Genomic DNA, 20402 nt, shown 5'->3' on the forward strand with positions numbered 1-20402 from the left:
ATGTGTGCGAAGCAAACCCGTCCCTCGGAGGTTGTTATAGCTAATTGGAATGAACAGAACGGCAATAGAAGGGCGAGAAGTGCGACTTGTTCATGTGTCGATGGGGGTGGGTGAGAGGAGCTTCACCTGCGGCTAGCTACCTACCAGTTTTGCCTCGGTACGCGACCGGTGATCTCATAGGCGGGAGAGCGTAACCACATGTGGCTGGGCTTTCAGGGGCCCGTGTAACTGAGCGATATGATGCCGCAGAGCGCTTTGACCAGGCTGCCCCTCCATGACCCCTCCTGCGCCGCCTTTGCATTCCTGATAGCAGGAAGCATGATGCCATTCAGTTATGCTTATGTTATATTATTGATGTGTAAACACCTTGCACCAGGGAAAGACAGATGAAAAACCTACAGCCATGGAACAGCGCAACACCCCAGAGTTCATATTAGAAGCTTTTGCGGACCCAGACTCCGTCCGTGACGTCGTCCAAGGTTCGTCCGGTTTACCAATTCCCCCTCTCCCCCCCGGGTCCTCGAGTCCTCACCCTGAGCCCCGAAGATACCATCTCGGGAAGGGATGAACCCAAAGAAAGGCGATCCCCGTCCATTCTCCCTCTCCTTCCTCACCCGCCAGCTAACCAACCGGCCCCCTCGGCCCCAACCAGGGATCCTCCACACCATCTTCTTCCACCGCTTCTTCCCCTCGATCCTCCCCGAGACCCGCGAGGTCCTCGACCTGACCCTCCCGCACGTCTCCGACGCCGAGCTGGAGACGCTGATCGACCAGCGCACCGCCGCCCTCGTCCGCCAGCTCGACGCCGAGCGCAACCAGCCGCACCACCACCACCAGCACCCGGGCGGCGGCGGGAGCGGCGGCAGCGGCCGCGGCCAGGTCGTCGTGCAGTTCTTTGAGCGGAGGAGGCGGAAGCCCGCCTGGTACGCCATACGTGGCGACGAGGAGGTCTGCTGGGAGCGCTGGACGGTCAAGGTCACTGTCGCGGAGCCGAGGACCGAGAGTGGTGAGTTACGAGTCCTTTCGTTGGGGCGGGTGGGGGGGGGGGGGGGGGTAGTGCCGTTTATATGCATGCTTCCGTCATTCGGTTTGCTGTCCATTGTGTGTGTGTGTTTCTGTGTGTGTCTGTCTGTGTGCCTGTGTGTGGCTATATCAAAACACAAGTCTAGACTGATACAGCGAGGGGGGTCCGGCTCGTTCCAAGTGGTGCGATGTGGGCCACAAAGCCATTGTCATCCTGAGAGTTTGCGCGGTTCTGCTGGCTAGCCCGAGTTTGCCGACGGGGACTGACTGTTTCTCTTCAAGAGCGAGCAAAGGTCCGCAAAGCAATGGAGTCGACGCTGTTGGCGACGGTCATGAAGGTGGTGACGTACGTCAACACACACAAGGACCACATCCCACCCATTACGACGACCGAGTCGAATCCGTTTCCCTACCAAATCAACATCAACCAGAAAGAATCCGGTTGGGCTACGAGGATGGGTGTCTACTGAGGCTGCCTGGGCCGTCATCTCTTTGATTCTGTTTCGCAAGGGCGTAGGGCGTGGGTGTGGTATAGAGGCGTCGAAGGGCTTCGTTTTTTTGGACCATGAAGACTACCGTAACCTATTGCAAGGCATCTTGGATTGCTTTTCTTTCTCCTTGTTGGCTTGATTCGAAGATACCCTCTTATGTAGGGCCACGGGCACTAGGTCGTTTGATCGTGGCTACGAGTCACTTGGGTTGGCGAACCGGTCCATATATCCTATTGGAAATTGTTACAGGCTCAATGCTCAATGTTCCATGTTCCATGTATTGATAAGACTTGAGTGGTCATCATGTTACCCCTATTGATGCCGAAAGGAGCGAAATGGCTCGGCCTCGTCCGAGGCGCGAGGCCAATGGCAGCAACTCCGATTGGGATAAAATGCTCCCGTTGAGCAATCATCGCAGTGACATGATAGCCAGCGACAGCCAGCCCAGACTAACAGTCCCGATTCCTGACCAGTCGAGGATAAAGAACAATGCCTCAAGTTTGTAAAACGCCAAGAGCCATCCATCAAGCTAGGAAACCAACTCGTTCGAGCACAAGGAAAATAACGCCGAAACCTCTGCAATAGACATGCTTGCTCACAATATGTGCCCCGGCATCCTTCGTTATTTTTATCGTTACAGAAAAAGACCGGTCAAGGTATAGACAAAAGCCGTGGGGCACTCGGGTTTGGAGTAGGTACTCTAGTCAAAATGTACCAGTCCGTCCAAATAGGGTTCAGGACGAATTGTGCCCGGGAGCCAAGCCTGACCGACAGTAATGGAGAGGAAGAAATAGGTATAGTGGGCGGGTAATATTTCGCCGAATGGTGTTATGCTCATTCATCATTCGTAACAGTCATGAGTCGTTTAGGAGATGGGGTTGTAGGGTAAGATGGGTGCAAGCCAGAGAAGCGGGCTCCCAAGAAAAGGGGGTTTGCCGCATTAGAAGGTGGTGGTATAGCTTCGCCCAAAGCCTGGCTTCTGCGAGTGTCTGGGATGCCGCGGTGGTTGGGGATTGTTCGATCCAATCTTCTCAAACCCGGCCAACATGTCAATTCCAGAGAAGTCATTGTCCTCGAGGAACTCTGGTGAGCACAGGTCGTCCATTGATATCCATGGGGCGATATTCTCAGTATCAACAGGCATGGACATCTTGCTAGGAGATTGCAGACAGAATAGCTTGCTCGGAGAAGATGGCAAGCCGTCAAAGACCTTGCTAGGCGTCTCCGAGCTCGATTGTTGGCCGGGAACCCTCAAGAAGGAAGAAGAGCTGAGCGAGTTGTACGACGCGGAATGGGGCATTACGTTCAGCGCGCTGGTTGACTGAGAACGATCGAGTCTTTGCCTCTTCACAGCGCGCTTCGTCGGAGACCCATTGGCGGCGGCCATCGGGGAAAGAGCGAACATTGGGGCGAATGAGCCGTCTTGGAAGATATCAAAGTCGCCGCCCTCGGCCGACAGATCGTCGCTCTTGCGCTCAATCCCATAGAATACTTCGTCGATATTGAAGCCAGGCGTGAGCTGCAGGACAGTCTCGCCTTTGGGAAGCATGGAGGCCACACGCCGGTACGGTGAGTCAATCATGGACTGCACATTCTCCCGATGAAGACGGAGATTTGTGCCGGGGGAGACCGACGGTGGCGGTTTCAGGGGTGCCTTCAACTTCATCGCGGGCGTCAATGGTGGGAGCATTTGACCGCAGTCATTAGATGAGAGCTGCCGAAGCGGCGATGAGGATGGCGGAGCATAGCCGTTCCACGATCGGCCCTTTGTAGGGCTATCGTAGGATGAAGCACGGAGGCGGGCAATTTCCTCCTCCGCTCGTCCACGCTTGATACGCGGCCGGTCAGCCTCGGACGGAAGTCCAGCATGATGTTGAGGGCGCATGGCTGAAGATTCCAGTGATGAGATGTAGCCACTGTCGTCCATCGAAGCAAACTTGCGTTTGTGAGAACGAGATTTGGTGGCAGAGGAGCCATGAATCCTCCGCATGGGAGGCGGCGTGCCGCTGGGGTGCATGTCGATATGCTTTGGAATAGGAGGGGATGAGTGCATGGTGGCTGGGAGAGGAGAGTACAAGCCTGCGTCATTGTTCATGTCGCTCTCAACTGTCTTCTCGGCGACATCATCCGGGCCGGCAGCATCAGACACCAGTATTGTGGCGTCAGACGATAGCTCGGGCGCCAACGCTTGAGGCGCTACTTGAAATGATGGCGATGGGAGAGGGGGCAAGGAGGTCTGGCACAGGTGGACTTGGGGCGGCTGGATTGGTTCTCGGATAATTGGCAGGGGCGGTTGAGATGGCTCAAGACGAGTAGACATGACGGGGAGATTCTCAGCTGTCGTGGTCGGCTTCCGCGAAGGTTTCTCCTTCATAAACATGTGCTCCATCCCCGGTTCGATCGCCCAGTAGTTCCCTTTCCCTGGATCGTCCTTCGGCCTCTCCTGCTTGATGAAGTGCTTGTTCAGACTGAGATTGTGCCGGATGCTGTTCTGCCAGCCGGCATCTTGGGCGCTGTAGAACGAGAAGTTGTCCGAGATCCACTTGTAAATCTGAGCCAGTGTAAGTCGCCGTTGAGGGGATCGGAGGATGGCCATGCCAATAAGTTGGGCGTAGCTGTGTCCTGGCTTCACTCCGTCGTCGATAATCGGGGGAAACGAGTCGTGCGGCGGAAGCAATGAGTCGTCCAATCGTGGCTTCTTTGCCGGTCGTAGCTCCTTTATAGGCGCAGGGTCTAGCAACATGCGTTTCCCTGCGGGTTTGGGACAGTATGTCTCCAGGGATATGTTGAATGTTGGAGGTGCTGGATATATTGGTTGGTGTACCTTCTCCCTGACCTTCGGGGGAACGCCCCCTTCAGGTGTGGGTTTCTGCGCTACCGTCTTGAATCTCGACATCAGAGGCTGCTTCTTTTGCAAAGAATCCGTCGAGTGTGGCTGGTTCGTGGGCGGTATCATGGGAACCATATTGAGCTTGTTCCTTTGGGAAGGGTTCAGAGGGGTGAGTGGCGGACCGGCTGTTCGCATGTTGGATTTGAATGGCGACTGGTTCACCGACGAGCTGCTTGGGGGGTTCAGTATGACGTTGCCATTCCTGCTCTGTAGAGGTTTTCGTTGTGGTTTCATTGGTGCAGGCAATGGAGCGTGACTAGACATGAGATTCGGGTGGTTGAAATAGTCGTCCTGGAAGACATGAAGCGGTTCGGTCGCTCCGAAACGCGGTGGTTTGGCCATTACGGCCACTCTCAAGTCACCCGTGTATTCTGTCGTCAAGCACGGGGTTTGAGATGAAGAATAATCCTGTGCATTCGGCCACGTTAATAAAATGGCTTGGAAAGCTCATGTGCTCCGAGGTGCTGGCCATGTGGGATCCGATTCTTCTTGGTGCGCGGGTGTGCATGTGTGTGGATGACGGGGAGCATGAGATGGAGCCTTAAGGCTGCAAACTTACCTCGATTGAGTTGGCAGTTGAAGTAAGTTGTGGGGTAGGGAGGTAAGAATAGCAGCGCGTACGACAATGATGAGCTTCGAATCGTCGTGTCAGGCAGTACTTGGAACTATTCTGTGCGGCGAGCTTGTCTGTTCGGAGAGCGAAAGGTAGGTATCGTGATTGTGAGAGTTAGTCGGTCCGTGTCGACGCGAGAATGGCGGGATCGAGTGAAGTTTGAGTATGAAGGGAGAGGGGGAGTCTAGATTGAGGGCAGAAGACGAGTGGATGGTACTTGTTGGAAAGTGGGCGGCGAGACGGCAGAGCATAGATTGGTTCAGCTAGACAATTCACTAGGTCTTCCAAGGCCGTAGGTCTGGTGGAGACGGGGTGGGTGAGGAAGGAGAACGGTTGGATACGCGCTGACACGTCGACGTTGGGCTGACAGGGGTGGGCGAAGGACTTCACTTTGCACCAAGACTCCCAAGTGGATGAAGGCAAGCTCGGGTCTGGGACGTCGTCAAGTGTCTGCCCTTCCTGGCATCCAAGGCAGCCGATTGGCAGGGACGGTGGGGAAGTGCCGCACAGGGGCAGTGCAATCCTAAGGGCTGCACGCAGGGATGACGGATGGTCGAAGGCTCTCCCTCTGAAAGACGGCCAGGCCCCAGCTTCCAACTTCCAAGTTCTAACAACGGATGAATTGTGCCACTGGAGATCGACGTGATTAACCTCGAAACTCGTGTCGAGAGCGAAAAGTGCTAAAGATGGATGGTTAAGATCATACTCGGGTCACTCTCTTCATCCCTTCGCCCCTATCTTGCCAGTGCAACCGTGCAACTGCTCAACCGACTGTTTGGCAATGACTGGCGGTTATGAGAGGTGGTGGTCCGTGGAATTCGTGATTTACTGGTGGGAACAGGGTCCCGTATTTAGCGCGTTAATTTCGCGTCACTGTAATGTTACATACCCGGCTCGGGGTGGGTGGAATGATGCTGGAGTGGGACCTGGTAGAGGTCGATTGGGAGTGGAGGCAAGGAATTCTTATCGGGGGGTGAATATAGTAATAAAACGGGCTTTCTCTTTGTTTTGCCTGGGAGTCGCGTAATCCAATCGAATGCCCAAGACGCGACCTGCCTCCAACCGCAGGGTCCCGTTTGGCGGCCGCCTTAACTACACTACCTATACTTACATAGGTAAGGGAACCCAACCCAACCAGATTGCAAGATGCCCAAAGCACATTCATCAATCATTCGTCGCATTGTCACGAGTCTGAGACTGAGACGAAAAGGGATGGAAAATGGTGACTGGAATGCCAAAGTCATCCTATCATTCCTCGCCGGCAAAGCCGATCCGCTGCGTCCAACGCTGCCTTCGTGTCTCGATCGGATAGTCTGGAGCCCCTATCAAAATCTGAATAGACTAGCCGGATCATCAAAGTGACATCATGATCTAGCCATAGCTGGTGCGATTGCATCATGAATCGTTACAGACCAACAACGATCGAGAAGGTTTGAGGGAAACTACTACCTACCTTCTCTAATCCGTAGATACCCCGGCATCACCATGATATTCCATCTGTTTCAAGTCAGGTGGAGTGCAGCGACGCATCTATCTGCCTTGTGCTTTTTTTGCCCTTTCCATTTTTTTTTTCCCCCTCACCCTCTTGCCTTCAATTTGCCTTCGCTTACTGCAATAGCCCAAGGAACTTGGGAAGATCTAGGGTCCTTTTCAGGCATCAGATGGTTCGACTGTCTTAGACTCTGCGAATAGTTCCTTCTTTCCCCATTCTCACTGAGTCATATTCTCGAGCCATCCTTCCCCACCCGACAGGGACCGGGCCTTTGCAAAGTTTTTTTTCTCTTCCTGATTCCCATTTCCCAGTGAAGACTGGTTCGAGCTGAGATGGAACCGAAGGGTGCCCTGCGAGCAAAAAGCGGGACTCCCTGCTCCGTGGAGCGCGTATCCCTGCCCCATATCCAGCTCCCATTAAGATCCTAGCTCCTTGACTAGTAGGTGGTACTGGGACGTAGAACCTCGGTCCTCAGAAAAAGTAAGAAGAGTCTGATCCCCCTCCTCGGCGATTTAACAGAAACATCGCGCCATCCGGCACCTTGGCCGGGACCGCCCAGAGTCAAGGCGCGGGGATCATGTGAAACCATGAGCGGCAGCTTGATGATCTGATCTGCCATACGAACCTGATCCCTTACGTGAGTGTCGTCCTCGAAGTGAGAGGAAGCCGCAGGGCTTAGCATCAGTTAGAGTGCTACGCAGTAGTGTACGGATAGTGCAAATGCACCTTTACTTGTGCATGCAGCACTTTCCTTGGGCCCGGCCTGGGGTGGGTTGTCAAAAGATGGGGCCGGCTGCAACCGCACGGGCATCTTGGAAAAGACAAGAAGAAAAAAGATTGCCCACGAGCGAGAGAAGGACGAACGATGCAAGCACTCACCAATATCAGGCCGTGGCTGGCCACCCTGGCCTTGACGTCCGTGGACGATACCGCGTCTCGTATAACGATAGTCAGTAAGTTAGCTGCAATAGACAGGTGCATAAGAGCGTTTCAAACCCAGGCCAGACGCAGGCACAGAGCAGCCGCGAACCGTCTCGGTACTGCCATCGGATATACATAGACGGCCGCATATGGTATGGACCAAGAGATATTGCCTTCACTGCCTGTTCTATAGCCTACTACAGATGTACACAAAACGGCGCTCGCCAGCCTGTCGGACAAATAGAGTGCGAGGCAAGGCAAGGAGCCAAGTGCAGAGACGTACAACATTAGTGGTGCAAGACGAAGATCAACGTCCGATGGCGTACAACAAAAGAAAAAAATTGTCCGACAGCCACCGAGACTTTCTGGCTGCTTATTTGTCCTAGTATATAGCCTTATAGCAGGTCCATCAGCTTTGCTTTTGACCTGGCGAATCGTGGACGGGCGTAAACGAAGACACAGGCACGCATATAAGAGAGAGATTGGTTGTGGGGGATAAGTATCTTCAAAACAGAGTGTAGGGTGTAGAGGCTGAGGCCATGTACGGATCACGAATATACAACGACGGCCAAGAATACAGGCTGAATCTTGGCTCCCTTCAACCCATTGGTTGCTCGTCTCTCTCTCTCTCTCCCCGCCCTCAGCATGTCCCGTTCTTCCTTGCTGCACAATGCTTGGCTTGGTAACTGCTGACGAAGGGAAACCATTACACGAGCTGACAAGCCAACCCAGAGACCCGGATCACTGCATGAACCTGTATATTAACCCAGGACACGGCCCGAGACAGCTGCCCCGCTCTTATCCTTGGTCTGTGTCTTCTTGAGCGCCCGGCCTGCCTGGATCTCGCCCAGTAAACCTTGTGGACGACCACCTGGCGGCGGGGGCGGCGCGTTGCCTGCAGCCGGTGGCGGTGGAGGCGGTGGAGGCCCCATGCCAGGGACAGGAGGCGGCGGTGGAGGAGGCGCTGCTGGGGCACCACTCGTTGGCATTGGCGGGGGAGGCGGCGGCGAGGAACTTGGAGCCTCAGTCGGCATGGGCGGAGGGGGAGGAGGCGGCGGCGCAGGAGGGGCTGAAGCTGACGGTGCTGGGACTGGCGAACCAAAAGTCTCCGGTGTGGGGACAACTGGTGAGCTCGCACTCTGAGGAGAAGCCGCTTTATCACCCGTTGCCGATAGCGGACGAGGGGGCGCCATGGTACCGAAGAGGATGGAGGCCAGCTGGGCCGCACTAGTCCCACCAGGCCTGTCGTCCTCGTCATCGTCGGACTCGTCGTCGTCCTTGTCGGAGCCCCAGTCGTCATCGTCTGGACGCTTCCTAGACACCGGTCCAGTGGGGGCCGCAGCGGCTTGCGTCATGCGATGGAAAGGGTTGGTTGACTCTGCCGGTGCTGGCGGCGCGGGAGGAGCGGCAGTAGGAGCTGCTGCTGCTGCAGAGCTGCCCGGTGTTGACGGTGCTTCCGAGGACTGAGACATCATCCTGAAGTATGGATTGCGGCTCTCCCTCTCGGCAGACGGGCTAGTAACTACCTGTGGGATCGGAGGAGCTGCTGGTGGAGAAACCTTGGGTTCCGGTTCCTGAGCCATAAGCTGGCTGTCACCCAGGGTAGGCGTAGAGGCCTGCGGAGTGATTTGTTCTCCATCATCGTCGTCAGAGGAGGTCTCGTCGTCTATGGCCTCAAGCTGCCGTCGGAGCTCTTCTTCACGCTTCTTGGCAGCTTCGATCTCTGCTCGCTGAGCCGCCAACTTGGCCTCCTTCTCCTTCGCCTCTGTAAGTGCTGCCTTCTTCTTTCGCTTCTCTTCCCCCTTCTTCAACTTTCCTGCCCTGACCTGTTCCTCCAATGCCTTGAGCCGAGAATCAGCCTCCTCGCGCTGCCTTGCAAGCTCGTCTTCCTGGACCTTGGCACTTTGCCTGTGAGAAGGTCAGGTCAGTATTAGGTGACTTGTAGAACCCAAAAGATTCAGCAACAGGTTACTTACTCTAGTTCACGGGTTGCCCGCTCTTGCTCTTCGTGTTCGCGCTCAAGACGTCCTCCTTCTGCCTTCTTATCATCCGCCCTGGCACCCTTCCTGGACGGCGGGGCAGGAGGCTTCTTGCCCTCAGCCTTGGGCGATTGGAGTGGGGGCGGCGCCCCGGACTCTTGGGCCAACCTAGCCTGTCTCTCAGCATCACGACGTGCGTCTTCCTCCTCGGCTTGCCGAAGCTTCGCAGCTCGCTCAGCCCTCTCCCGCTCCATCCTTTGCGCGGCAGTCTCTCCGGGCTTGCTGGGAGCCTTGATACCAAGGGCAGCAAGCCGCTCGGCCATGCGCTGCTCGGCTTGCTGTTTGATAAAGGCAGCTCGCTCCTCCGGTGTCTTGTACGAAGAGTAAGACCCACCGCCGGTGGAAGAAACAGCAGAAGGAGGCGTCGCTGTCCGGGAAGCCGAAGCCGGGCTCTCAAAGCGAGTCGCAGATGGTTCTTCGGCCTTGACAGACTCCTGGGTGGGTTTCCGCCCACCTTGACGATCCTGCGCCCGGACACGGGCAGCTCGGCTGGAGCGCTGGAGGTCGAAGATGAAGTCTCTGACCTCATCCTCGACGCCAAGGGCGTCGTCCCATCTACGCCTCTCGTGTTCCGAGGTCGAGTCTTGGCCGCCGTCCTTCAGATTGTCCTCAATGCCTCGGGCGAAGTCACGAACGCTCTCCTCAACGTCCCGGACCATCCGCTCATTATTCTCCTTCTCGTTTCTGGCGTTGATGCTTTCCTCTTCGAGCCGCTTCGCGGCGCCGGCATCGTCGCCCCCGACATCTACCTTTTTGCCAGTTAGGGCTGCAGTTCGCTGCTGCATCATAGCCTTTGCTCTGGCCTTAAGCCTATCAGACTCGGTGATTGCGCCACCTGGGCCTGTTCCTATGATTGCGGCTGCGCTGCCCGGGTGTGCTTTGGCGTCCTTTAGACGGAACAGTTCTAGCCGAGCATCCGCGATAGCCTTCTCGGTCTTCCTGACCTGGGATGCAAGGTCTGGGATCTTGTCTGTCAGAGTCTGCAGTTGACGCTTGAGAGCGCGCCTCTCTGCTTCAGAGTCGCCGCCCACAAACTGGGCGTCAGGATGATTATCGATATCCTCTTGGATTCTCCTGACACGCCGGTACAATTCCTCCGCCTCGCGGCGGTCCCTTCTATCAAGGATATCGTCCTCTTCCGCATGCGTCTCGTCCTTGAAGTCCATCGCATCGAGGAGCACTTGCTTCTCCTTGATCTTCTTCCTCAGTTGGTCCACTGTTAAATCATCGCTTGAGGTGACAGAAGAAGGCGAGTCCGGGCGGGGAGAACCGGTCCCAAGTCGACGACGCGCGCTGGAACGATAACCAATCTCATCGTCGTTGTTCTTGAAGACTGTTGCATCCTTCCGCCCACCGCCGGATCCTCCAGCGTTGCCCCTGAAGGAGTGGCTCTTGAGGTAGCTGACTCCGGTTTTCTGGGGGAGCAGGGCGGCGCCAGAGTTCTTTCGGAAATCCGACTCCTGATGGAGCATACTCTTCACTGCTCCAATCGAGCTATTGAAGCCTCGGGTGGATGGCGGCACCAGCTCGGCAGGAAGCTGGTTTGGTAGTGGGTAACCATTGAGCTTTCGGTAAATCAAGTGCATAGCTACGGCGAACTCGTCGAGATTCAGTCGGCCTTTGTTACCGTGATCGGCTAGGGTCCAGACGCGTTCAAGATCATTCTTCTCGAGGCCGCTTTGACCAAAGATCTCAATAGCTTGATCACCCCCGATATGGCCCCTGTTTAGACCATCCCACGCCTTGAAGAGGGCGTCATATCTGGTCTTCTCGTCCTTCGTAATGGCCCAGGGGATCACAGCGTTGCCCTGTAGCCCGGCGGTTGTGTAGTCTTGCTGTTCCCGGCCCGACTGCGGCATCATCCTAGCTTGCAGAGCATCGATGTTCGGGAGTCCTGTGGATGGGGTGTTGACAAGGCCCCACTGGCCAGGGCGTCCAGTTGGCTGGGCGTTGAGCGGCGCCGCCATACCCATGCCGGGGCCAAAGCCAGTAGGCATCGGTGGCATTGGGGGACGAGGACCAGTGTAGCCAGTTGGTTGTAGACTTACGCCTGCAAAACCAGTCTGCTGTGGTTGGAACCCCTGATTCTGCCCCGGAAATCCCGGCTGTTGGCCGGGAAAGCCTGTCATCTGAGCCTGTAACAGCTGCGAGTTGGATGCCTGGGGCTGTGGATGCTGGATCGTGGGAGGCGTCGCAGTGTTTTGTCGCACACTGAAATCCGGCGCGTTGCTAGTAGCAGGGGCAGAGCTACCACCTGCGGCTTCTTCAGCAACGCTGAAGTTGATAATGTCGACCATACTAGATACTTCATTCTGGATATTCTGTGGGAGCGTTGAAGGAAGGGTCTTTCCGGTGAGCTTCAGATTGCAAAGGTACATCGCAAGGGCAAACTCGGGGAAGTGGAGCTGGCCGGATCGAGTGGTATCGGCGAGAGTCCTAGGATTACTCTATTAGCCAGATCGGGCGGATATTTTATGGCAGACAGAGCGCGCATACCAAATATGGGAGAGCGAGTCCCCATCAAGCCTCGACCGCATCAGCAAATCTCTTGCCTTCTCGCCAGACATGGTCGTTTGACTGTCCCCAACAGCCGAGTTGAACAGGGTTTCGAACTTGGCCTGATCCGGCGCCGTTATGAATCCCAATCGAATGTTCGGGATCTTGGTCGCATGTTTCTCGGGCCTCCGTCCTTTCGGCTTGGGGATGCCTCCAGTGTGGAAAGACGCGGCCATCTCGGTGAAGCCCGTGGCCTGCGGCTTCTGAACCGGGGCGGGAGGGGCCGCCGGCGCCTGGGCTGGAGGCTGGGGTTGAGGAGGAGCAGAGGCGAAGGGGGTCTGCTGCGGCTGCTGTTGCTGGAACTGCTGCTGGTATTGTTGCGGAATCGAGGGCATCGGAGGTGCCCCAGTCTGGAAGGGCTGCTGCTGTGGAGGCTGCCCGTACTGCTGCTGCGGCATACCTGTAGCCTGAGCTTGTAGGCCGGGGTAGCCGGTATACTGCTGCTGTAGCGGAGGTTGGCCGAAGCCAGTGGGTTGCGGAGCGAACGGACTTGGTTGCTGTTGCTGCTGCTGCGGCGGCTGCTGGCCAGCTCCCGTGCCAAAGGAATTCCCATATTGCTGAGGTCCTGGACGCAGGCTATTGCCGCCGAGGTACGAATTCGGGTTGGAGAACATGGTGCAGAGATTAAGACGAGGAAGACGACAAATTGGTCGATAGAAAGGGGTGGAGCGTTAGAGCTCCTCGATAGGAAATGAAATCGGATGGCTGAGATAGGGAGGCTCGAAGAAATGGATAACCAAAAAGAATATTACTGATTGCAAACGACGGGATGCAGATCTAGCCTTCACAGAGACTGATGACGAAGCCGGTTGCGAGGCTCTCACCAGAGTTGCAGCAACGTGACCAAAGACAGGAGGCAACCTGGAAGCTCTCTCGTTGCGCCAGAGGTGGCTGAAGTGCATCACCGAGGAATAAGCGAAATGGATCCGCAGCAGACGGGAAAACGGTAAAGCCGGCCCGCCCGACCTCTATTCAGGTCAGGTCAGGTCCATCCCGCCCGGGCCACCTCCATAGGTCTGTCATTGCCAACTTGCTACAGTAACAAGGTTGACTCGCGATCTCAAAGTTGGCCGAAGTTAACAACCATTGACATTGATATGTGTTGCACAGTGTGTGCCAAAATTGCCACATCATTAATAACTAGCTATTCGTACTCTGAACCGACATGGTCTCCCACCGGGGGGATCTAGATGACTCTACCAGCTGATTCATGCCGTGTGAAGCAGCATTATTTCTAGCTTCAGTCCACAAGATTGCTGCTTCCATTCCCCATTTTGAACTCTCCGGTGTTAACCTTTTTACTAAACTCCCGGACGAAACTCTCTCTTCCTAATCGACACAAGGCTCCAATATAGAAACCATTTTGGGACTGCTCCCTTTTGTCAAGATCCGACCATCGACCATGCTTAGCGGGCGGCAGTGCTCGGGAACTCAATGGCGTTCTGCTTAGCCCAGGCCGTGATATCAGCCTTGGTCGACTGGAGCGCTCCCTTGAGATCGAACTGGGTGGGGATCCCCTCGATTCTGTGCGTCGAGTTGATATTCTTAACCAGGACAATCTGATAGCAAGTAGCGGTTCCTTGGCGCGAGGCGATGGTTGAGTAGGCCAGGAAGAATTCCCAGATCTGCACATTCTGCCGTTAGTACTCAAGACTGCAGCCACCAGGCAATACAGAGAATGACAAGGATGACTTACGCGGAACCATCTCGATCCATACTTGGACTCAACCTTCTCGCGGTTGCCCATCCAGTTACGGTACCATCTCCAGAGGGTAGCCGAGTAGTGGACACCGATGGTGTCGGTGCCCTTGACCTCAAACCCAGCACCTTCGAGCTTATCGACGAACCAGCCAAGGGGGCAGGACGCGTCGGCACCGGGGAAGACGTATTTGTTCATGAAGAGACCCCAGATAAGGTCCTCGTACTGCCAGCTCTTACGGAGGCCCGCGATCTGGAGATAGAAGACTCCATCATCGTCCAGCATGTCGTACACCTGCTTAAGGAAGGAATGGAAGTGACGGACACCAACGTGCTCGGCCATCTCGAGGCAGGTGATCTTGTCATAGCCACCCTCGGGCACGGGGATGTCACGGTAGTCCATGCACAAGATGTTGCTCTGCTCCTCTGGGATTCCGGCCTTGCGGAGGGCGCTGTTACCCCAGGCGGTCTGGTTGCGGCCAAGGGTGATGCCAGTAGCCTTAGCGCCGTAGTTGACGCTGGCAAACCTTGCCAGCGTGCCCCAGCCGCAGCCAATATCAAGCAGTTTCTCGCCGGCCTTGAGGCCGATCTTCTCGCAAACGATGGCGAGCTTATTGTCCTGAAGCTGCTCCAGAGTCTCCTCGGTGTTGATATCCGAGATGATGCCCGAAGTGTAGATCATGCGTGGGCCGAGGAACCAGGCGTAGAAATCGTCACCGCGGTCATAATGGTCGCGGACTTGCTCCTCGTCTGCAAAATCGACACGTCAGAAAAAGTGAGGGAGAAGGCAACAAAGCCGGTGGTGAGAGGCCTTAGACACGTACCTTGGGAGCGGGTATGCATAATCAGCTCGGGGATCATGCCCAGCATGAAGTACTTGATCAGGCCAATGGTGAAGCGGAAGCTTGCCCACTCATGTCTGTACTCCATGACCTCCAAGCAGTCGCCATTGAACTCAACGTCGCCGTCGAAATACATCTCGTAGAACGTCTCCATGGGAATCTTGTTCCTGCCCTGATACTTGGCCTTGTCTGCGGGCTTCTTGAAGGTGAGATAGTGCTCGACGGGGCGGCCAGGGAACCTGGCCTTCTCATTCCTTCGAGGCGAGATGGCCGAGACGACGAGCCAAAAGCTAGAGAGCAACGGAACGAAGGCCAAGATGGCGAAGAATATGGTGGTCTTCAGGCCGCCGCCAATCTTCCAGGACAGCCATAGCGGGACACCGCCTAGGACGGCGAAGAGGAGGGTCAGGGGGAAGCTGTCGTTGCCAGGGCCATCGGCAGGCAGGGGAGCATTCTTGATGGACGGATACTGTGTTTCGAGGTCAGCAGAGATCAATTGGCCCTATCCGGGTGACGGGAGCATGTCCTTGGCCGGGAAGAGGGCATAGGGAAACTTGTTAGGTTCGGGCAGGCTCACCGAAGTGGTAGGGACACCACATTCCTCGAACTTCTCAAAGGTGGGAGTGGGTGCTTTCGGAGTTTCGATGAACTCGAACTCGGACTCGCTCCCATTGACGCTGTGGGGTTTAGACATATTGACCAGCTGTCTTCCTACGCAAGAGCCTTAGCAGGCGAATTGGAAGGGAAGAGATTTCAGTCAAGATGGAAAGGTGGAGGTGACGGATGCCAGCTGTGGCAGGTTGGGATTGGAAGCTCGGCGGTGTGATTGTGCAGCGGCAGAGGATGCTGGCAGGCCCTGATTCTCCACAACACATTTCCCCTTGCTCAGGCCCAGGCCCCACCTCAACGAACCTCGAACCTCAGGGGTACTAAGTACCAAGGGACCTTCCTTTAGGTTTACGTAGGTTGTTACGTAGGTATGTATGCACCGATGTGCAGTCTAGTTCCTTCGCTTTCCTCGTACGAAGAGAAAATGGCATTAGAGCTACATAATTTTGGCATTTCCCTTTCAACATGGGACTTTAGCTGCGGCGAGTGCCGTCGTGATAAAACTGCCAAACTGCTGCCAATGAGTACCTTTGGGCATGCCGGGATGGACTGCATGTATGGCCTGTGCACTTCTTCGAAAGTTAACAGCAGAGGTGAATGAGAAACCTAATATAAGGGCATAGGCAAGCACGCCCGACCTCCAAGTGGAAAGAACGAGGCTTGTCTAGAATGCTAGATTTATAAGCTGGTTGGAGCTGCTGGATTTGTCCACGTCCGTAACTCCCGTCGCAAGAGGGGAATGCTGGGTCCTATAAAAGACTGGCCCAGAGATGAAGTCTCGTCTCCTCGTGGCCTGGAAATAACCTCTAAGCTAGGAATGCTGCAATCACGATGGGGCACATATCGATCACATGAGCACCACATCTAAGGCGTAACTCCCCGACGGATCGATGATGGTCGTGTAAATGGTACTCATTCGGCGTAGGTAAGTTCCATTTGAACAGGAGCCTAGGTGCCTTACCTTTAAAGGAGTACCGATATCTACAGTCACTCCCAAGACAGACATGCAAGGTCTGTAGTCAATAAAGGTTGTTGACTTACTCACCCGTTCCTTCCTATTTCCTGGACAATCTGACCTACCTAAGGCAAGTTTGGTCATGATAATTTAAGTACCTACCCATGGCATTTGAAGAGTTGAATCCCCTCTCCCTTCCCGCCATCTATCATCGATAGACAGCATCTCCTCTTATATCCGTGCATTGAAAGACCCATCAACCCGCCGAATCGATCGTGGTGGAGGGATGTATTCGGACTTAACCCCCCCTGGCAACGACCGCGATCGATCCCCAGTCCCGATATCTAACGCGAGCCATGCCTCGACCTTGTATGACTCGGCCCTTGCCGAGGCGGTGGAGAAGCGGGAGAGGGACATGAGCTTCAAAGAGTCCATAAGTGCTGATTCACGCCTGATTTTGTATTCCCTCGGCTTCTCGGGCACCATCATCATGGAAGGGTATGGGCTGGCCCATATTACCTACCTCTTCAGTTTTGCGACGTTCAATGAGCGGTTTGGCACGCATGACGAGGTGGCAGGTGTCTATGAGGTGGGCTAGACCACCTGATTTTGGCTGGAAGACACGAAGACAGACTGACGCGCTGCAGCTCCCATACAAATGGAGAGTATTGTTGCCTCTAGTGGCCCAGCTAGGCTCCTTGTTGGGTATCCTACTGGCAAGTCCGCTCGCCGCTCGCTTCGGATGCAAGAATGCCACGCTCCTCATGCTCGGTGCCTCCACCGCTCTCGTCACCATGCCGTTCCTTGCCAGCACCGTCGAGTTCATGATGGCCGGATTCTTCCTGCAGGGTATCCCATGGGGTGTGTACCAGGTTGTAAGCCCGGCGTATGCTTCCGAGGTGGCGTCGCTGCAACTGAGGCCTATCCTAACTACTTGGAACAACCTCTGCTGGGTCCTTGGTCGGCTCATCGCCTCCGGCATAACGAAGGCCTTCGTGAACTATGCCGGCGACATGTCATACAGGATCCCCTTCGCCCTTCAATGGCTCTTTTCGGCAGCTCTCCTGGCCTCCATCTCGTTTACCCCGGAATCCCCATTCTGGTACCTACAAAATGGTAGGATTGAGGAGGCGGCACTGGCAACAAGGAGACTTGTGAGAAAAGGCTCGCCGGTTCGGGTCGCCGAGAAGCTCGCCTTGATGCACCACACGATTTGCCAAGAGGCGAGCCAGGATCCCCAGGACACAGCGGCCGGCTCGGAAAAGCCAAGGCGGGTGCGCAGGTGGCTTGGGCATCTCCGACTGAGCTGCCTCAAGGGAACAGACCTAAGGAGAACTGAAATCTCCAGCGTGGCCTGGCTGATTCAGGCGACTTGCGGGTCCAGTCTCATCCCCTGGGCACCAAAACTCTTCGAGATGGCCGGCCTCCCAACAAGCGACGCTTTATCCATCAATATCGCTCTTCCTGGAGCTGGAGTTTTCGGCACACTTGCCTCGTGGTGGCTGATGCGTCGGGCTGGTAGCCGGACCATCTATTTCTGGGGGCTCGTAGTGATGGCTGTCCTGCTCGCGGCGTGTGGAGGCTTCCACTACCTTCCCGTCGGTGCCGGATGGGCGGCTGGGGGAGTGTTGATTGTGTACACTGCTGTTTACGACCTGACCATAGGCCCGGTGTGCTACTCTGTAGTCTCAGAGCTCCCATCGATCCGATATCGAACAACGACACTGGCCATCGCCCGAGGGCTGTACCTCCTTGCCGGTGTTGCCAACCACGTCTTGACACCGAAGATGCTGGGAACAGAGGAGACGGCTTGGAAATGGGGCGCCAGAGCTGGGTTCCTCTATGGTGGTGTCTGCCTACTCGGCGCGATATACACGTATTGGCGCCTTCCAGAGACCGGTGGCATGTCGGCCCGTGAACTCGACATCCTTTTTCAGAACAAGGTATCAGCAAGGCGGTTTAGCAGCAAGGAGGCATCTCGTCTCGCTGCTGCTGGGGCTGCGAAGGCGTTGCGAGTGGCCAACACCTTCGCAGCATCGGCTGGAGAAATCACACCTAGCTCGGTATACTCGGTCCAGGAAAGTACCAACCAGTAGACAAGACGTTCAGGCTGGCGCTGGCTAGAATGCAGCTGGACATGACCAGTCGAGAGATATACGATTCCCTGGTGCGGTGTTCACGGCGCAAAAGGGAACAACTCTGCTTCCCCCGTTAGTTGAATATACGCAAGGCCGGGGTGTTATCAATGGTAGAAGGCAAGGAGTATACCGTTCCAGGGGTTTATGGGTCGAGAAATCCGAGCTCAACTCAGGATGGATCAAGCACAATCCGAACTCGACAGGACTTGGGACGGTGAAAGTTAGTTAGCCTGGTGGATTCCGGGCTCGATGGGTCAAGTAGATGTAGTTACCACAATTTTGTTTCACACACAAGTCCTATCGCCTGTCTGCCCCTCGCTCCCTCTCCCGCTCCTTTTCATGCCTGTAGCTATCGCCATGCCTGTCCTGCCGGCGTTGACGTTTCTTTTCCTCTTCCCGTCTGTAATCGTCAAGTCGTGGGGCCCGCGCTGGCCGCGACTTGCCGTTACTATCCTTGGTGCTCTTCTGAGACCAAGCACCCAGATCCTCGGCCTCTCTTAGGTTCTTTGCGCCGAGTCCCGTAAGATTGCCGTGCTTGGCGACCTCCTTGATTTTCCCTCTCATCTTCCCGTCCCAGCCGAACCCCCTGAGAAGCGTGGCTCCGAAATCCTCGACGGGGATCGACTTGTAGTCCTCTGGGAGCGGATCCCGATCAAGGTCGCCAGACGAAATGTTCTTGTAATTCAGCCTCTTCCGCTCGGCGGGATCCATCGTCAGCGCCTCCATGGCCTCCTCATCCGCCGTCTTGGGCGCCTTCTCGCCCCCCCTTTTCTCGTCGCCGGCCACCTGGTCTCCGCCATCCCGCTCACGAGCGGAGCGCTCCTCATCCCTTTGGCGCGGCTTGCTGTTGATGGTCAGGCCCCACTTGACGGCCTTGTCCTTGTCTGCGGGGTCTACCTCCTTCAGCGACCCGTTCCGTTCCGCCGCTGCCGCGCGCTCGTCCCTATAGCCTCTCCTGCCTGACCTGGAGTCTCGCCCCGCGCGCCTCCCGCCATCAGGGGAATCGGAGCGGCGGCGCCGGTGGCGAGGGGAGCGGCGATCGTCGAGGCTTGCGCCGCCTGGGCCGTAGCCTGTGATGGTCTCGTGCCGGACGGCGGGATGCGCCTCTTCCGCGTCCGATTCGGAGTCGTCGTTGAGGGCGTGTGCCCTGTGTCGCTTCCCGAGCGACGTGGGCTTCGTTCGGCTGCTGTGCTTCTTGCTCTCGCTTCCCTTGGGGGTGCCGAACTTGATCGCCACGCGGGATGGCGCCCCGCCGCTGTCTGCCATCTTGGCTTCTGGGGGTGAGAGGGGGCAGGGATGGTATCGGAATTATAGGTGTGTGGTGACGAGGGGGCAAGCAGCGAGCCGGCGGGTTGAAAAACTTGAGGATCCAGGGCCAAAGTTGATTGTAAGGTAGGTATGCGGTGGACAGTGTGGCTGAAAATTGCCAATTGCATGGATTGTGGCTTGTATCATTGGCTGGTACGAAGGTACCTCTAGAAGGCGGTGTTTCGATCTGATATCAACCTGGAACCAACCTTCAACTTCACCCTCCGAATTGATATCCAAAGACACAAGCCTTTAAAACTGCCAATTTTCACGAATAACCCGACACTCCCGTCAGTGGATTTTCTCACCTCTCTAGAGGGCGTAACTTCCTGTGCTACCTGTGGACTGAGCAGTGCTACTTTCTTCTTCTGACATGTCACTTTGAGGCTTCTCCTTGGGTTCACTCTTATTATCTCTGGAGAGGGTGGGTGGGCTTGAGCACTTTCACGGCTGGGCTGGACACTGTGGCCCTTTGGTGGAAGTATGTCTCCCAATGTCGACCATCATCACACATGCAGTGCGGCAAAAGCAGTGTAGGTCTCTTACAAACTGAGCCTATGGAAGCTAACCATGAACAAAGCAGGCGACCAAGAGCATGCGTGTATTGAAGCATTAAGCACTCTGTATATGCATACCATCTACAGCATGCATCTACGTTACAACCTTATAGGTTGCATACCTGCATACCGGGTCATACACCGATGCTTTACAACGTGATCCCCCTGGGAATCTCACCAGCCAAGTAAACCGGCCTTGAGATAAATCTATAGCACATTGCAGGATAACCTCCCGGAGATGGAAGCAACAAGGTTGGAAGTCAGCCCGCA

The 20402-nt window shown here is 55.7% G+C and overlaps 7 protein-coding genes across 7 annotated transcripts; 2 read left to right on the forward strand and 5 right to left on the reverse strand.

The window, feature by feature from the left end:
• Positions 1–278: 278 nt before the first annotated feature.
• On the forward strand, positions 279–1902 carry QBC33DRAFT_567179 (DUF1649 domain-containing protein). The gene is made up of 3 exons (XM_060430477.1): positions 279–479; positions 653–1006; positions 1306–1902. The coding sequence occupies exons 1-3, from the start codon at positions 404–406 to the stop codon at positions 1491–1493; spliced, it is 618 nt and encodes a 205-aa protein (XP_060286023.1). The 5' UTR covers positions 279–403; the 3' UTR covers positions 1494–1902.
• Positions 1903–2247: 345 nt separating this feature from the next.
• On the reverse strand, positions 2248–4949 carry QBC33DRAFT_298506 (forkhead protein sep1). The gene has a single exon (XM_060423391.1). It carries the CDS (start codon positions 4744–4746, stop codon positions 2455–2457), a length of 2292 nt encoding a protein of 763 aa, XP_060286024.1. The 5' UTR covers positions 4747–4949; the 3' UTR covers positions 2248–2454.
• Positions 4950–7008: 2059 nt separating this feature from the next.
• Positions 7009–7835, reverse strand: QBC33DRAFT_529195 (uncharacterized protein). The gene is made up of 2 exons (XM_060427128.1): positions 7201–7835; positions 7009–7146 (listed from the first exon to the last, which is right to left on the reverse strand). The coding sequence occupies exon 1, from the start codon at positions 7488–7490 to the stop codon at positions 7203–7205; it is 288 nt and encodes a 95-aa protein (XP_060286025.1). The 5' UTR covers positions 7491–7835; the 3' UTR covers positions 7009–7146; positions 7201–7202.
• On the reverse strand, positions 7735–12639 carry QBC33DRAFT_602458 (putative actin cytoskeleton-regulatory complex protein PAN1; the record flags this gene model as incomplete). Its single annotated transcript, XM_060432154.1, has 3 exons — positions 7735–9338; positions 9407–11905; positions 11966–12639. The coding sequence occupies 3 exons, from the start codon at positions 12637–12639 to the stop codon at positions 8192–8194; spliced, it is 4320 nt and encodes a 1439-aa protein (XP_060286026.1). The 3' UTR covers positions 7735–8191.
• A 457-nt stretch (positions 12640–13096) lies between these two features.
• Positions 13097–15458, reverse strand: QBC33DRAFT_529200 (putative fatty acid methyltransferase). Its single transcript, XM_060427129.1, has 4 exons — positions 15143–15458; positions 14548–15034; positions 13722–14473; positions 13097–13650 (listed from the first exon to the last, which is right to left on the reverse strand). Exons 1-4 carry the CDS (start codon positions 15257–15259, stop codon positions 13432–13434), a joined length of 1575 nt encoding a protein of 524 aa, XP_060286027.1. The 5' UTR covers positions 15260–15458; the 3' UTR covers positions 13097–13431.
• Positions 15459–16095: 637 nt separating this feature from the next.
• On the forward strand, positions 16096–18395 carry QBC33DRAFT_298842 (sugar transporter). Its single transcript, XM_060423394.1, has 2 exons — positions 16096–16718; positions 16777–18395. The coding sequence occupies exons 1-2, from the start codon at positions 16416–16418 to the stop codon at positions 18223–18225; spliced, it is 1752 nt and encodes a 583-aa protein (XP_060286028.1). The 5' UTR covers positions 16096–16415; the 3' UTR covers positions 18226–18395.
• Positions 18396–19621, reverse strand: QBC33DRAFT_298598 (uncharacterized protein). Its single transcript, XM_060423392.1, has one exon. The coding sequence runs from the start codon at positions 19531–19533 to the stop codon at positions 18565–18567; it is 969 nt and encodes a 322-aa protein (XP_060286029.1). The 5' UTR covers positions 19534–19621; the 3' UTR covers positions 18396–18564.
• Between the last annotated feature and the right edge of the window lie 781 nt (positions 19622–20402).

The sequence above is a fragment of the Phialemonium atrogriseum genome (assembly GCF_030411735.1).
Source record: "Phialemonium atrogriseum strain 8032-3 unplaced genomic scaffold QBC33scaffold_5, whole genome shotgun sequence".
In the NCBI taxonomy this organism is placed as follows: domain Eukaryota; kingdom Fungi; phylum Ascomycota; class Sordariomycetes; order Cephalothecales; family Cephalothecaceae; genus Phialemonium; species Phialemonium atrogriseum.

Coding starts and splice junctions, on each gene's coding strand:
- QBC33DRAFT_567179 (XM_060430477.1), top strand. CDS start 404: ATGGAACAGCGCAACACCCCAGAGTTCATATTAGAAGCTTTTGCGGAC. Junction 480..652: donor CGTCCGTGACGTCGTCCAAG/GTTCGTCCGGTT, acceptor GGCCCCAACCAG/GGATCCTCCACACCATCTTC. Junction 1,007..1,305: donor GGAGCCGAGGACCGAGAGTG/GTGAGTTACGAG, acceptor TTTCTCTTCAAG/AGCGAGCAAAGGTCCGCAAA.
- QBC33DRAFT_298506 (XM_060423391.1), bottom strand. CDS start 4,746: ATGGCCAAACCACCGCGTTTCGGAGCGACCGAACCGCTTCATGTCTTC.
- QBC33DRAFT_529195 (XM_060427128.1), bottom strand. CDS start 7,490: ATGCACCTGTCTATTGCAGCTAACTTACTGACTATCGTTATACGAGAC.
- QBC33DRAFT_529200 (XM_060427129.1), bottom strand. CDS start 15,259: ATGTCTAAACCCCACAGCGTCAATGGGAGCGAGTCCGAGTTCGAGTTC. Junction 15,035..15,142: donor GTGGTGTCCCTACCACTTCG/GTGAGCCTGCCC, acceptor CTCGAAACACAG/TATCCGTCCATCAAGAATGC. Junction 13,651..13,721: donor ATGGATCGAGATGGTTCCGC/GTAAGTCATCCT, acceptor CAGAATGTGCAG/ATCTGGGAATTCTTCCTGGC.
- QBC33DRAFT_298842 (XM_060423394.1), top strand. CDS start 16,416: ATGTATTCGGACTTAACCCCCCCTGGCAACGACCGCGATCGATCCCCA. Junction 16,719..16,776: donor AGGTGGCAGGTGTCTATGAG/GTGGGCTAGACC, acceptor GACGCGCTGCAG/CTCCCATACAAATGGAGAGT.
- QBC33DRAFT_298598 (XM_060423392.1), bottom strand. CDS start 19,533: ATGGCAGACAGCGGCGGGGCGCCATCCCGCGTGGCGATCAAGTTCGGC.